The sequence below is a fragment of the Grampus griseus genome, assembly GCF_964374135.1.
Source record: "Grampus griseus genome assembly, chromosome: 4".
In the NCBI taxonomy this organism is placed as follows: domain Eukaryota; kingdom Metazoa; phylum Chordata; class Mammalia; order Artiodactyla; family Delphinidae; genus Grampus; species Grampus griseus.
This window is the reverse complement of record NC_138997.1, coordinates 101526525-101542187: the sequence shown is the minus strand read 5'-3', so window position 1 is coordinate 101542187 and position 15663 is coordinate 101526525. Positions and strand designations below refer to the sequence as shown.

General features: G+C 41.4%; 1 protein-coding gene across 1 annotated transcript in view; it reads left to right on the top strand.

Moving 5' to 3' along the window:
• Nucleotides 1-15663, top strand: part of CC2D2A (coiled-coil and C2 domain containing 2A) — a 135461-nt gene that overhangs the window by 96337 nt on the left and 23461 nt on the right. Inside the window, exons 21-29 of the mRNA XM_082653861.1 lie at nucleotides 337-540; nucleotides 2159-2251; nucleotides 3224-3315; nucleotides 6716-6883; nucleotides 9678-9783; nucleotides 9971-10080; nucleotides 11201-11297; nucleotides 12240-12338; nucleotides 15255-15431. Of these exons, the coding sequence (XP_082509987.1) occupies nucleotides 337-540; nucleotides 2159-2251; nucleotides 3224-3315; nucleotides 6716-6883; nucleotides 9678-9783; nucleotides 9971-10080; nucleotides 11201-11297; nucleotides 12240-12338; nucleotides 15255-15431 (1146 nt within the window). The remainder of the gene's footprint in view (nucleotides 1-336; nucleotides 541-2158; nucleotides 2252-3223; nucleotides 3316-6715; nucleotides 6884-9677; nucleotides 9784-9970; nucleotides 10081-11200; nucleotides 11298-12239; nucleotides 12339-15254; nucleotides 15432-15663) is intronic.

Sequence of the window (15663 nt, the reverse complement as noted above, 5' to 3'; positions counted from 1 at the left end):
ATATAAATCTCATATTTTTCAGTCTGTATATTTTCATGACAACTGTTAGAGGAGCGTGCGTACCAAAAATGAACCTTTTAACTTTTATTTCTCTGGAAAAATGATTCATGATACTTTTTATAGCTACTAAATGAATATTAGTAGCTATAAAAGGCAGAGTAGCATCTGCCTCATTACCATTATATTTTAGTGTATTTTCTCTTTAAATGAAATGATGGATGTTTCAAGTCTCTCTGCCTAAAACTGTTAAAACGTCATTCCCAAAAGCTCAGTGCCAAGTTTCTTTGGATGAAATCTGCCTGTTATCTAGAGTTTTGTATTTCTTGGTTTTTATAGGTTGCTACCAGTGGTGAATCCTACATCCCTGATTTCTTTCGACTGGAACAGCTACAACAGGAATTTAACTTTGTTTCAGATGAGGAATTAAACAGATCCAAACGATTCAGGCTTCTTGGTCTTAGAAGCCAAGGGGTGCCAGAATTCCGAAATTATAAACAAATTCCAATGTATGACCGAGAAATTATGGAAAAGGTATTCCAGGTGAGAAATTGGCTTATTTTATTATTAATAAAATATCTGCTGTGCCATTTGGTATACTATTATGTAGGTATTTTGTTGTTGTTGCTATGTTCTCAGTAGCAATATTAGTTCCTCTTTTGTAGTACTTTACATAACCTTCCCATTATTTTTGTTGAATCCAATGTTTAAATAATATCTTTGTCTCAATATAATGACATCTAAACTAGGAAAAATTAGAGGTGTAGGGTTGAAGAGTCTCTTAAGTGTTAATGTGGCAAAGGATTGTGCCTTAGTCAGGAATTCAATGCCATTTTAATCCAGTAAGTATTTACTAAGCACAAAGCACGGTGGTAAGCACTGCAGGGAAAATAGGTGGGTAGGATTTGAGCAGCCTTGGCGCGGGGGGCCAGGAAGGAAGTGGGGACAGTTCTGGGCACCCTAGACAGGCAGCAGGATGCACAAAGGCTTGGCAGAGGAGGGAACATGGCGGGAATGGGAGCAGGGAGCCTTTGAGGAGTTATAGGTAATAGGCTTGTGTATATGGGGCAAGCCAGTGAAAGCCAGACAAATCTGTGTTTGATGAGGTAAAGGGAGAGCCATTAGAAGTTAATACCAGGACTGTATGATTTTTCTTGCAGAAATTATTCTGGGAGAATATTTTTGGTTATTTGGTTCTTTATATTAGTTTGGACTTGTGATTATGTGATAAAAACCCAATTTGAACTAGCTTATGAACGAAGGGGAGTTTATTAGATAACGAAATCACAAAATAGAGTTAAACATCTAAAACATGTGAATGACAGGAGTTCATCTGCGTCTCAAAGACACCCAACTATTGCCAGGCCCCATCACCATCCTGTCTGGGCTTTCCTTGGTATGGTGACTTCATTTTCCCCCACTGTAGACAGATTTCTCTATTTCATCACTTGGTCACCAGTATCATCCAAGTTCACATCTAGTAGCCTCAGCCAGGAGGGAGAGGTGTGTCCTCTTGTCCCGAGTTTAAAAATCTTGGGGACAACTTTTGAGCCAGCCAGCCTGGGTTAGGGGCCACCCTGGGCATTCAGCTGTGACCAGGGAAGGAGTGAAGGGGAACATGGCATCTCCCTGGGGACCCCATGGAATTTTATTGATAGAAAAAAGAGAAAAGTGCAGTGGCCTAAGAAGACAAAGCCAAAGGCAGCCATTCCTCTCCTTCAAGTAGGTGCAAGTCAGCTGCAGCCAGACGCTATTTACTATTTCTGTAATTGCTTTACTTGAAATATCAAAGGCAAAATTTAAGCAGGGGCTTTGGCCCTGCTTAATTGTTTGGGTGAGCTTAGCATCTTGTTTGGGTGAGCTTAGCATCTTGAACTACAGCGACTCTACTACCTCTATTTCTTTCTGCATGAACACTGTAACTTGTAATTACAGATTTCTCTTCTACTTATAAAGCAGTTCGATCAAGTAACTCCAAATCCTGGATACTGCATCAAAGATCAATTCTGAACCAAAAGTTCAGAAGGAACCAGAAGGAACATTTAGAACCATAATTTGTGACTTAAACCACATTTGATAAATAATTCTCTGATCTCAAAAAGGGCATGAGAGAGTACTAGTATTTTAAAATCATAAAAGTATGGCTTCCTTTTAATTTTAGGACTATGAGAAACGGTTACGAGACAGAAATGTAATTGAAACCAAAGACCACATAGATACCCACAGGGCCATAGTAGCCAAGTACCTCCAGCAGGTAAGGAAAACCATTTTAAACAGTCCTCATAGGGGAAAAGTAGCCAACATCCTACGGTTGGAGGAGGGAGGTCTCTATTCTTAACCCCTGTAGGCTTATTTTCTCATAATTACAGATTAGATTTGATTAACAGCTATCTTCAACTCTGGAACATGGTTACTTGGTTCTCCTTTGTATTAGTTTGGACTCATGATTATAAGTGATAAAAATCCAATTTGAACTAGCTCAGGAACCAAGGGGAGTGTATTCGATGCAGAAACGCTGAAAACACTAGGATGTGTCTCAGTTTATTATCAGTGGTTCTTAAGAGGAGGTATGATTACAAGGGACTTAACTTTCTAAGTCATGATTTTTTTTTAATATTTGAATTTTTGCATCTTATTACCTTTGTAATAAAAAAAGAAGTTTTATAAATGACATACTAACTGCCCTTCTGCACTAGAAAGTCAAAATATCCTTTTGTCCTTCCTTCCTTTAATTTAACTTATAAGAAACGCCCTAGTGGCTAGAGTACATTTTTCTCATCCGGTTGATCTACCCTGTAGCTCATGTATGAAAAAAAAAAAAAAAAGAATATTTATGACATTTAAGAGGTCCTCTATTTAAAGAATAATTACGTAGCAAGTCAGTTTGAATAGGGGAAGAACTTCAGAATCAGTTCTGAAGTGTGTGTGCTTCGAGACGGGTCCTACTTTTTGTAGTTGTTCATTCATTCATTCAGCTAAATTTTATGATCTTATCTGCCAGGAATTTTCCCAGGTCCTGAGAATACAGCAGAGAACAAAATAGAATCCCTCTGCCTTAGGGAGCTTATGCTAGTGAGGAAAGCTGGATGATTTACAATACGAAGAGGTCAGAGCTGCAGAGAAAAGTAAAGGTGGTCTGGAAACCTGCACTGAGGTGACATTAGAGCAGTGAAGTGTGCGTTCATAGAACAAAAACATTTTAAATAAAACATATTTCTTTCCTCAGGTTAGAGAATCAGTGATAAATCGTTTTCTAATTGCAAAACACCATTTTCTTCTTTCGGATTTGGTAGTAGAAGAAGAAGTTCCCAATATCAGGTAAAAAAAAAGACCTTTTTTATTATTTCTTTTAAAATTATTTGTATTGTATTATATTAAAAATTTCATGTAAATATAATATTTTACCAAATGGTGTGCATTTGGGCCCCTAATAATACTGGAAACTGGTAAAGCCTGATTAATGCCTAATGTTACACTAGTTGGAGTTTTTCTGTTAGAACAAGTCACACGAGATCCTCTCCATCACATCCAGTGGACCCCATCTCACCTCCCAGCACCTCCAAGTGAACTTCACCAGTCTTGGCTATCTTCTCATTCCAGTCACATGAAGTTTTGACAGCATCCCCTCCAGCACATCATCCTCCTGCTTTCCTCGCCTCCCTATGCCGGGGTCTCCTTTATTCTCCCATCACAGGGCAGTGGGGGTGGCTGAGAACTTGCCCACTAAGCTTCTGGGTGGCATGGAGAGGTCTGTTCCAGCACCACAGCTCGGAGACACAGAGCTGCCATGTGTTTGGTGAGGGGCAAGGGCAGCAGGGAACAATGGATATTTACATAGAAGTTGGGAATTGACTGTGTTTACTTGCTTGATTGTCTCCCTATCATTTAGAATAATCCTCAGATGGTCTCAACTTGAGGTGGATGCATGAAAGATGAAAGAGAACTTTCTATACTGGTGGGCTTGCACAGTCTATTAACTTCATGACCCTCCCTGTGATTAAATCTCTTGGTCTCCTGAAAAGGTCATTTCCTATGCATGTACTTCCTCTCCACCATCAAGTTGGCAAGGAGACAAAAAACTGGGCAATCCATGGCAGCCCCTTCTTTTGGCTTTGCCTCCATCCTCGTACAGAAGGGAGGCTGTGCCCACATAAATTCATGCAAACCCTCTCTCTTTATTCCAGGCCCAGAGTCCAGTCATTGAATGTTTGTTTGTTTGTTTTTCAGTCATGAAAATTACACTTTAGAATAGATGATGATTTTTCATGCTGTTTTTCCATTTCTTTTCTTTCTTTTTCTTTTTTCTGCTTTACTTTCTGCATTAAGTTCTGAAGGCTCGGGGTATGTTCTTCCTTCTTTTAATTCTGGTTTGTTCTTGGCTTTAAATTAAAATGTTTCTGTATATAATGGTCCCAGCCACCAAGATGCTCTCAATCTGACTGTTAGGGAGGCAGCAAAGTCTCATGATAGGAGGCACCTCTCTGAGAGGGAGCAAGTATTGAGAAAAGAAGGGATGTACCATGTCATGACCCCCCGCAAAGGTTTCTCTCTGAGGTCCCCAAGTTTGGGTTAGGTAGCTGTCCTGGCAGAGGGATTAAGAAGATGGGCTGTAATTTGTAACAACGTGGATGGACCTTGAGGGCATTATGTTAAATGAGATGAGTCAGACAGAGAAAGACAAATACTATATGATTCTCACTTATACGTGGAATCTAAAAAAGCCAAACTAATAAAAACCGAGACTAGAATGTTAGTCAGTAGGGGTTGGGGGTGGGGGAAACTGGGGAGATGTTTAAGGGTACAAACCTGTAACCAGTAGATAAATCAGTCCTGGAGATCTAATGCACAGCATGGTGATTATAGTCAGCAATACTGATTACAAACTTCAGAGTTACTAAGAGACTAGATCTTAATAATTCTCACCACAAAAAAAGAAATAATAATTATGTGAAGCGATAGATAGAAGTGTTGGTTAATGCTACAGTGGTAACATATTGCCATATATAAATGTATCAAACCAAGACATTGTACACTTTAAACATATACAGTGTTATATGTCAATTATATCTCAATTAAAGTAAAAAATAAATTAAAACGTATAATAAATCAAAAAAAGAGATTTGCAAAAATGTAAAACAGTGTCACTCTCCTCGCACTCTTTGTTTTGGAAAGGATAGTTATTTTTCATAATTTTATATCATGTTAACATGTAATGGGCTTATTCTTGTCTTAAATGAGTTAATGAATAAATATATGTAAATGTTAAAAGAAGAAGAAGCTGGGCTGTGTAGTCAGGGTGATCTGATTTTGAACCCCAACTCCCTCTCCCTCCTATTTAGCAAATTCTATCACCTCTTGGAGCCTCCAGTTTCTTCATATGAAAAATGGGATAAATATACTTGTAAGGATTAGAAATATTATACGTAAGGCACCTAGCACTCTGCTTGAACCAGAGAAGTGCTGGTAAATGGTGGTTCCTCTGCGCTCTGTGGGACAGAAGACCCTGGGAAGCAACTGGGAACAAGGGAACAACAGCCCCCGGAAGCCCCTTGCAGCCATTGTCTCCCCGGCTGGCACGTGTCTCTTGGAAAGAGGGCTCCAGTCCAGCAGGCCGCCTGGCCAGCTCTGATACCCACAGGGAAGTAGAGCAGCGTGAGCGCTGCCAGCCCGAGGCCAGCTCTGCACCGCTGGCTTTGTTCTGTGGCTCTCGGGCATAGTCATTAACGTCAGCTTCCTGACACGCAGTCACAGTTGTGTTTCTGTTTAGTCTCTGGGGCAGAATTAAGTTATTTTCTTCATGGCCCTTTCTCCCCCGTGATTCACTGCGTTGCTTTCATCTTCTAGGAAGTGTTAATGGAGGTCATCTCAGTGAGAGGAAGAGAGATGTGAGAGAAGGATCCCCCTGCTCCCCCTCCCTTCCTCCTGTCTCCACCCCCTCCTTTCTCCAACATAATCACTGGCATCATAATCATTGTCATCGTCCCAACAGTCACTATGTTAGGGCCTCTAATGCTAGACCAGTGCCAGGGTGCTCTGTATACATCTCCTCACAAAGTCCTCTCAACAACCCCATTTTACAGATGATGAAACAGAAACTTCAAGAGGTGAAATAATTTGCCCAAGGTGAGCAGGATTCACACCTAGTTTTGCCTAACTGCAGAGAGTGAGGTATCCCTGGAAGGGCCTGAGAAGGCTGTAACCATCAGCTGCCCTGTGAGTGCAGCAGGCTAATGAGGGCTCCAGGGGCCCAGGAGAGGGAGCCCCGCTTCGGGCTGATGCGGCTGGGCCTCTGGGGAAGGGGAAATACTGGCCCTGCAAAGTGGTGAAACTGCAACCGAGTGGGTGGATGAGGAGGGAGGTGGAAGGAGGCATTCAGCATGCAGGATTGGCATGAGTGAAAGCAGACAGTAGGAGAGCACAGGCCACGTTTGAGGGGCTGGTGGATAAGCAAGGCAGACAGCAAGCAGGAAGTGCAGGGAGGGACCAGAACATGAATTTCATCCTCTGATTGGTAGCAGTTAAAATGAATGTTAATAATCTACAGAGTGGGCTCTCCCCAATCTTGGGAGAACTTCTTGACAATTTCCACCCTCCTTAAAAAGACAAGGAGTTTTTCAGGGGCTTGTGAGGGACCTTGGGGCAGCATTTGGGAAGTTGTCTCAAGACTTTCCAGATCTTTCTTTTCCCTGGCATCCTAATCTTGCTCTGTAATCATTAGCATTTTGGGCCTGAGCCTTTTCAAGCTGGCAGAACAAAAACGACCACTGAGGCCAAGAAGAAAAGGTCGGAAGAAGGTGACAGCCCAAAACCTGTCTGATGGAGACATAAAGCTGCTGGTGAACGTTATCCGGGCTTATGACATTCCAGTGAGGAAGCCAACGACAAGGTGAGAGCCCTCTGAACAGCCCTGGGACGGAATGTGCAGGATCCAACCTCTGTAGAGCACGTTCACTCTCGTTTTTAACATAGTTGTTCCTCTGTGGGGGCCGAGGGCAGGGATGGCGGGGAGGAAGAGGGTTCTTGATGAAGTCAGGGCCCTATTGGTTGCAAGTAACAGAACCAAATCAGTCAGTTTAGGGTAAAGAGGGGATTTATTGGGAATATCTCATAGAACTCAAGAACAAGAGGTACAGCCAAACTACGTGGTAGAAGTAAAGATTAAAATGGGCTTCTTCAGAGGCCCCATTGTTTCTCTTGCTTGCTTCCCTCTGTGGGTTTGCTTTATTCTTCTCCATGTGATGGAAGTGGTCCATCCTGTCAGGGTACCACCCACCAGGTGTCAGCTTCCCAGGAGTGAATCTGAAGATCCTAACTTGGGTCAGGTGTTGATCCATGTCTAGTCACCTACAGTCAGAGAGGCAGGTCACAAGGACCTGTCCTGAAGATGGAGGACAGTTCTCAGAGAAGTGGGTGAGAGCTGGGCAGATACCCAAAAGGTATATATTCTAGATTCTGAAACATGTGTTTGAGCACAAAACTACGACTTCTCTTTTATCTGCTCAGAGAAGTGAATTATGTCTACTGTATTTCATTACACTGGGGCAATGGGGAGCCCCTCACCATAGGTAAGGTGAGGCAAAGTTTCTTATCCCCTTAGAGAACAGAGATGGAAGGACCAAGAATTACTTCTCTTTGCTGGTGCCCTTGTCAATGTCATGAGGGAAACTATAATTTAGTATACATTCACCGTGTTCTAGGCACTATGCTAGGCACTTTCATTTGTATTATTTCACTTACTTCTCACTACTATTACTGTCTCCATTTTACAAAAGGGAAAATGGAAATGAAGGGAGTGTAAGTGGCTTGCCCAAGGTCATCCAGCTCTCTGATCACAGAAGCACACCCTGCTAGCCTCTGGCATCTTTTGTCCCTAGGGTCTTCCCTTTAAATTATCCACCCCCTATTATTTTGCCCTACTTTATTTTTCTGCTGACTAACTCTTCCACCCATTACAGAACATCTGATCATCACCAGCTATTCTCAGTGTTTTGTTATATGTAAATGTCCATTTAAGCTCTTGAATCTGTGCCATAGCATTGCTTCCTTAAGCCACACAGCCCAACATTCATCTTGATTGCATTAAAGTTTAACTGTGGGGTGAAAAGCTGTTTTTTTTAAAAAGATATGTTGGTGTTTCTCTTATTTTTGGTTTCCATGAAGTTTTTTAAGAGTTAAACCATTTCATTCAAATAATTACAGGGAAGCATAGTTGATCCTATATGTTATATATTTCAGTGTAAACTCATCAAGTCAGTTCAAATATCAACTCTTGCACTAAACACACGCAAATCTTAACCTTCTGCCCTTGCAATTAAACTAAATAGGATTGTTCAACTCCTTCTCTGCACTCTTAAGGCCCATGCCCACCCCTCTAGTCTAACATATATCCCACTATATTGTGATTATTTGTTTATCTAGTTTGAGCCGAAGTTTATCTTATTTGCCTTTGCAGCCCCAGTGTCTAACACAGGGCCTAAAGTATAGTAGGTACTTAACAAGTGTTTGTGTAATAATGTAATTGACAATGTTCCAAACAGGAAAAGGTTTTCTCTGGCCGCTGTTGTGTTAAATGTTCTACTTTCATTGCCTCATAGTTTGTCTGAAACCCTTTCTGTGAAAAGGTAAAACAGTCTGGTGGAAAAAGATAATTTGTACTTTGCTAAGCAAATGAATGTGAAATACTTGGCAAACCGTAAAATTCAAAACAAATAGGCAGGGGCTTCCCTGGTGGCACAGTGGTTAAGAATCCGCCTGCCAATGCAGGGGACACGGGTTCGAGCCCTGGTCCCGGAAGATTCCACATGCCACAGAGCAACTAAGCCCGTGTGCCACAACTACTGAGCCTGCGCTCTAGAGCCCGCGAGCCACAACCACTGAAGCCCGTGCGCCCAAAGCCCGTGCTCTGCAACAGGAGGAGCCTCTGCAATGAGAAGCCCATGCACCGCAACAAAGAGCAGCCCCCGCGCCCTGCAACTAGAGAAAGCCCACACTCAGCAACAAAGACCCAATGCAGCCAAAAATAAATAAATAAAATAAATTTATAAAAAGAAAAACGAAAAACAAATATGCAAGTGGGTTGTTGGGATGAGGGGGAAGGTATCTGGGAGAGGATCTCTGGACATGACCTTCATTTCTCCCTTTAAGAATGGCAGCTCAAAAGGAAAAGAGGGCGAGACTCATAGATCCTAACTCAAGCTAGGAATCCCTGACCGCCTTTCCCATTGATGCTTGGCAGGCCCAGAGAGAGATGTCTTACCTGGGATATATAGCTCGTGTTTACTGCAGAGTGCACGTTCAAAGGAAATACAGTGGGAAAGGACCAGAATTGGATGGAGGCAGGGCAGGCTGGTTAGGAAGCTCAGGATTCTGCTACCTGAGAGGGATTGAGGTTCTCAATTACGGGGGAAAAGGCACCCATGAGAGAGCAGAGAGAAGAGGTCCCTTTCCTCTATTCCAGCCAGACATGCAGGCCTATGGATGAAAGTTGGAAAGGCTCTCGTAATCACTAGGTGACTGAGGAGGACCAGAGCATGCAAAAAGACTTCTGAAGCATCAACAAGCTTAGAGAGTATGTCTGTCACCATAGCCACCAACACCATACATCTTTGGAGAAACCGTCTGCAAAGTATACAATTAGACTTTCCATGCCATTTATTTCTTTCATACATTTTCTCTCCTAGCAAATTCCAGCAGCCATCGAGATCTTCAAGGACTTTCAGCGAAAAGCATGCTGCTTCCCCAACCACACCAAGCGCAACCCACAGTGCTGACTACCCCCTCGGCCAGGTGAAATACCCCAGTGCTGGATCTCCACTTAGAATCTTGCCCCTTCTAATTTTAAGAATTGCCTAGAAAGTTCATAGTCTGTTTTCTGCCTTGTTTTCTTTGGAAACACACCATTTAGAAATATATTTTACCTCTGTTAGGATCAAAATAATTCTACTGTTACAGATTCTTTGCTCTTGATTTTAAGGTTTTAGTACGTCCTTTTGTAGAAGTTTCATTTCAGCGAACAATTTGCCATACAACTACAGCTGAAGGTCCAAACCCCAGCTGGAATGAAGAACTTGAACTTCCATTTAGGTAGGCATATTTTCCTCATTCTACAAGTGACTCCAATCAAGAATAAAATGGGAAAATATCCAACTTCCGAAACTTGGGTTCATTGTTGGGACACCCCACTCCTCTCCAGGCTCTGGCTTCTTACAGCCCGAGCTTCCCAGTCCCTCAATCCCACAGCCTCTACACTGTTTTTCTTTTCTTCCCCATCTCCCCAACTCTGGAAGCTGTAAGTAATTTTGAAGCTCCCTAGTTCCCATAAATTAAGCTTTCTCCCTCATCAGAAACACATAGGCATTTAAAATTTTTGATTAAATGATTTTACATATTTAAAAGACTCTTTACTTCAGATCTTGAAGCAACCCAGAAATTATCTAGTCTAGTGCTCTACTTTTATAGAAAATAAACTAAAACCTAAAGATGAAAGGTGACTTGCTTAATGCCAAATAGTAAGTTAGAGACTGAGCAAGGGTTAGAACTAGTTAAGTCAGAAGGGAGAAACAGATACCACTCTTATACATAGTACAAGCAAAAAGAATGAGAAAAGTTAAAGGCAAATGCTCAGCACAACAGATGCAGTAGCCTGGTCTTGAGCCATGCCATGGAGAGGCCTGCTTGGGCCAGGCTTGGCTGGACTCAGAGCAGGTGATGTTATAAGAGATGAACCTCACCCCTACCTTGCTTTACTTATCTGTGGGGAAAGTGAGTGGGAAGCAGGGACCATCCAACTAGCCACATAACAACAGGTTTATGACCAGGGGATGGTCTGACAGAGAAGCACCTTCCAGAGCCCAGTTGCTTAGGAAGTCCACATACCAGTACCAGTATCAGCTGGAGACCTTGTATGTAGCCAGCTGGCTCCTTGCAAAGCTCACCATGGTTGGGAGATGATGTGAGACTCACCAGGACAAGCCAGCAAAAGGGTTTGTCTCTGCACGGAGCCTGCTGTCTACTGCCTTGCCATTTGAGTATAGGTACTACCTTAGAGGGTCTCCGTGCTAGAGAAATCCTTTAAATGAGACAACTGCCATTAGTCCTCCTATCTATGCTCATATTCAGGTATTTTTCCAGTTTGGACATTTGAGTACTCATTATTTCTCTTTTGCTCTTTTCATGCTCCCTGATCATGGGTGCCCATTTGCAGGGCCCCCAATGGGGATTACAGCACCACCAGTTTGCAGTCAGTGAAAGATGACGTGTTCATCAACATTTTTGATGAAGTTCTATATGATGTCTTAGAGGTAAGTTCACGTTTTTGAGAAAGATGTCTGTATTCATTTTCCTATCCTCTACCCATTGTGTTAAGTCCTGTCAGGGAGGAGAAAATTTCCCCTTACGCTTGTGTGTTCTTTTGGCTGGTCTAATAATTAAATTGACACAAGACAGATTAACAGGGGAAAAATAAACAACTTTTAATTTTATATGTACAAAGGACTCATAGATATATGATCTAGGAAGTGACCAAAACAGACAGCTTTTATACCTTTTAGACAAAGAAACAATAAATTTGTGAAGAATTGACAAGACATAGATGTTTGGTTTGGGGTAAATTAGTAAAGAAATAACAAGGTTTGTTTGTACAGGCTCCTCAGCCCTGGATTCCCTGTCTCTGGTGATAAGAATGTCTTTCTACCCCCAGGTGCAGGGAGGGCACCTTTCACACAGGAGATTTATTTCCCGCTTTCTGCAGACAAAGGAGGGTCAGAGTGTTTTTGCACCAGCTGCTTTTCAAGTAACTTGAATTCAAAGTAATCCATGTGCCACTTTGACACATTTGGGGGCAGCCTGCCCTGAGCCCCATCAATCCCAAAATTTGGAATGTTTGAAACCTGACATGTATAAACGGGGAAAGAAAGAAGGGAGGAAGAGAACCAGTTTTTTTATTTTCAACTTGACTGTCTGCTATGATCCAGGAATTGTACTAGGGGCTTTTTATACATTGTCTTAATTTTAAAATACCCCTACAAAGTAGATTGTTAAATTCCCAATTTATTGATGAGGAAACTGAGGTTCAGAGAAGTTAAATGACTTTCCTAGGGTCACAGAACTATTAAGTGTCTTAACCAGAACGTGACTTAGATCTGTTTAACTTAAACCTACCAGGCTTTCAGCTAAAATCCTGCTGCTTTCCTACTTCCTATCCGGAGCTGTTAAACAATTATCACTTCCCACCCCTCCTTTAGGATGACCGTGAAAGAGGAAGTGGAATCCACACCCGTATTGAGAGACACTGGTTGGGATGTGTGAAAATTCCATTTAGCACGATATATTTCCAGGCAAGGGTAAGCATCAAAAGTAAGAATTTCACAGGAATAGGGAACTGCTCTATCCATTTTTCCTGTTAAAGGTTTTTTTGTGGAAGTATACCCTTAACACTGAGAGAACCTATGTGCAAGGCCACTATTGGAAAGATAAAAATCCCTATATAAAGCCATTGATCTTCTGTCATATTTGCATGACTTATTAAAACATCTATCTTTCTTACAGTTAGTAGTTAATGTACAACTTTGCCAATCTGAGAATTTTTTAACTTTAAATGAAAGTGAAGAAGGTAGGACAAAGTAGAAACTTGTCAAAAATGACAAAAGTGGAGTGGATAGAAGCCTGAAAATAACTTGAAGAAAACAACCAGGCCAGTTGATGGCCCATTTTAATCAAGTGCTTTAATGTTTCCAGAGTCCTCACCATTTCAAAAATGAAAAATGGTTGGTAGCGACTTGCTCAACTAAAATACCGTTCTTCAGAGTTTAACAATTTTGCTTAAGGGGATCCGTTAGGTTAACAATTCTTGAATGGCATAGTAGCTCTAATCTGAGACAGTTAAAGATTCTGAAATGGCTTTAATATCCCAGTATTAAATCCATAGCAACAGGAGGCTTTGAGCCAAAGACTGTGTTAATCTCACACAGCTACAAGAGGAAACAGTTTAAATCCACGTGTGATGACCACATTAGAGCAAATGCTGCCTGGGTCATGGTCTCAAGCAAGGCCAAGAACAAAACTCAAGTATGAGAGGCTTGGATTGGTTGGAATTTCAAGAATCATTTGGAATTGCAATCCTCCCTAGACCAAAGGGACTGTCTACAGGTGATGCTGCAGCTATATGCGTGCCAAAAATTTTACATTTCCCTCTTCGAATAGATTTGAAATGAAAAAAATTATAAAGAGCACATCATTTTGCAAATCAAACTGCCCATGTTATTTGACGTTACATTTGGAAGGGTACTCAGAAGTAATTACTCCAAACTCCTTCTTGATAATGAATCTCCTTTACTATATCCTAGTAATACCCATACTCTCTAGAAGTAGGGACCTTACTGCCTCATAAGGTAGCTTGCTCTCTTTCCAATATCTCTGTCATAAATTTCTTCTTTAAACTGTGCCATAACTAAATTCCTCCCTGGGACCCCCATTCATAGGTCCTGGTTTGGAGCTATACAAAACAAGGAGACTCCTAATTTGGTAATAATAGTAGGAATAACTATATTTATCAGGTGCATATTATTGATATATACCATTTCTAGCTAGTTTATATGTCACCTTAATTAAACCTCACAACAGCTCAATAGACATTATTATCCCCATTTTATAGATGAAAAAAACAGAAGCCTAGAAAGGTAAGTAACTACTCAAATCCCAAAGTTTACAGCAGATCTGGGATTCAACTTTTACCAATTTCCAACATTTTACATTGGCTTATCCTTGAAGAAGGAGATGGGTAAAAGTAGAGAGACCTATTCAACTTCTGAGTTTATACCTCTCAATGTTGCTCTTGAGAATGATTTTACCACATTTGTCATTTTAAATGTTTTGCCTGATTCCAAAGCTCATGCTCTTAAATGAACCGACAGGGCACATCTGACAATATCTGGAGACATTTTTTGGTTGTTGCAACTAGTAGGGGTGCAACTGGTATCTAGTGTATTGAGGCAGGAATGCTGCAAACACCCTACAATGCACAGGACAGCTCTCCATAACAAAGAGTTCTCCAGCCCCAAACATCAACAGTGCCCAGGGTGAGAGACTCTGTCTTAAATTCTTACACTTCAACTATCTGGAGACAGTGTCCATTCCCTCCTGGCTCATCTATCTGTTCTACAGACCAGATGTGCCCAGTTATTTCAGCTGTACTTTATATGGCACTGTATTTATATTCTTCTTCTCCTTGTACCCTCTCCTCTGCCTGGGTACATATACAGGCTTTGGGGGAACTCCACCAATGTAAAGAGGAAAATAAATAAGAGCTTCCTTCATTCCTCTCTAGAGGACATATTCACTGAAATAAAAATTGGATTCTCTGAAAATCTGTGAATTTCAAAGTCTAGCCCTGAGTAGTTTTGTAGTACTACACAGTCTTCCATAAACTTACTGTTGCTTTGACTACAAAGGAGTAAGAACTTCTGCCTTTTTGAACCTCTACATAATTTAGGTAATTTTATGTAAGAGGCTTGTAATTCACTCAGCCTGCATTTATTGAGCACCTCCTGTGTATAAAAAACACTGTGGTATATTGGAGATGGATGATACAAAAAAGAGCACAATACAGATTCTATTTGCAAAGAACAATTATCTAAAAGAACATGATAAATACGCACACAACAGTGAAGTCTGGCAGAATGTGTCAATGCAATAGATGAAAGAAGCAAGTTGTATGTAAGGCTAGTGAAGATAAAACAAATCACGAAGGAGATAATATCTGACCTGAGCCTTGAAAAATGATTAAGATTCTAAAAGGTGGAGATGGGAAGCTGAGGCATCCCAGAAAAGGGGACTGGCTGCCAGCTAACACTTACTGAGAACTTAGCACAGGACAGGCATTTTTCTTAGTGTTTTACATCTATTAATCCATTCAGCATACATAATTACCCTACAAAGTAGATACTATTATTATCTCCTTTTTACAAATGCACAAGCTGAGTCACTTTGAGTTTAATTCAGGATTTGAACACAGGCAACCTAGTGTTGGAATCAACTTGCATAACTAGCACATGTTCCGCTGAACCAAGCAAAGAAGGCAGGGAAAGAGAGAGCCCTTGCTGTGACAGCTTAAGGAGACAAGCCTGGAGAGATGGGCTGGGCCCTGAATACAGTCTGAGCAGTTTTTACTGAATTCATCAGATGATGAGGAGTTGACACTTACCTTTGAACTTCTGTTGGAAAATCACCAGGATGTTTACAGAACTGTATTTTCTTCACAGATTGATGGGACATTTAAAATCAATATTCCCCCAGTTCTTCTGGGCTACAGTAAGGAACGAAGTGCGATTATTGAGCGGGGTTTTGACGCTGTCCGAAGCCTGAGTGAAGGCTCCTACATCACCCTGTTCATTACCTTGGAGCCTCAGCTGGTTCCTGGGGAGTCGGTTCGAGAAAAGGTAACTGCGTACTCTCTGGAATTGCATGTCTGACGCGGACGAAACCTGAGGAATGCTTGCTAGGCCATGCTTTTATAAAATTGTACTGAATGGCACAAGCAGAGGTTTCCTTACTTCAGTATCCATTTATTACTCTTTCGGTTTGGACAGAATGAAGGTTAGAGAACACCTGTGTGGGTCTGTACTTCATTGAGTCAATAATCGGGTCAATCAGCAATTTAAACTTTTAGCA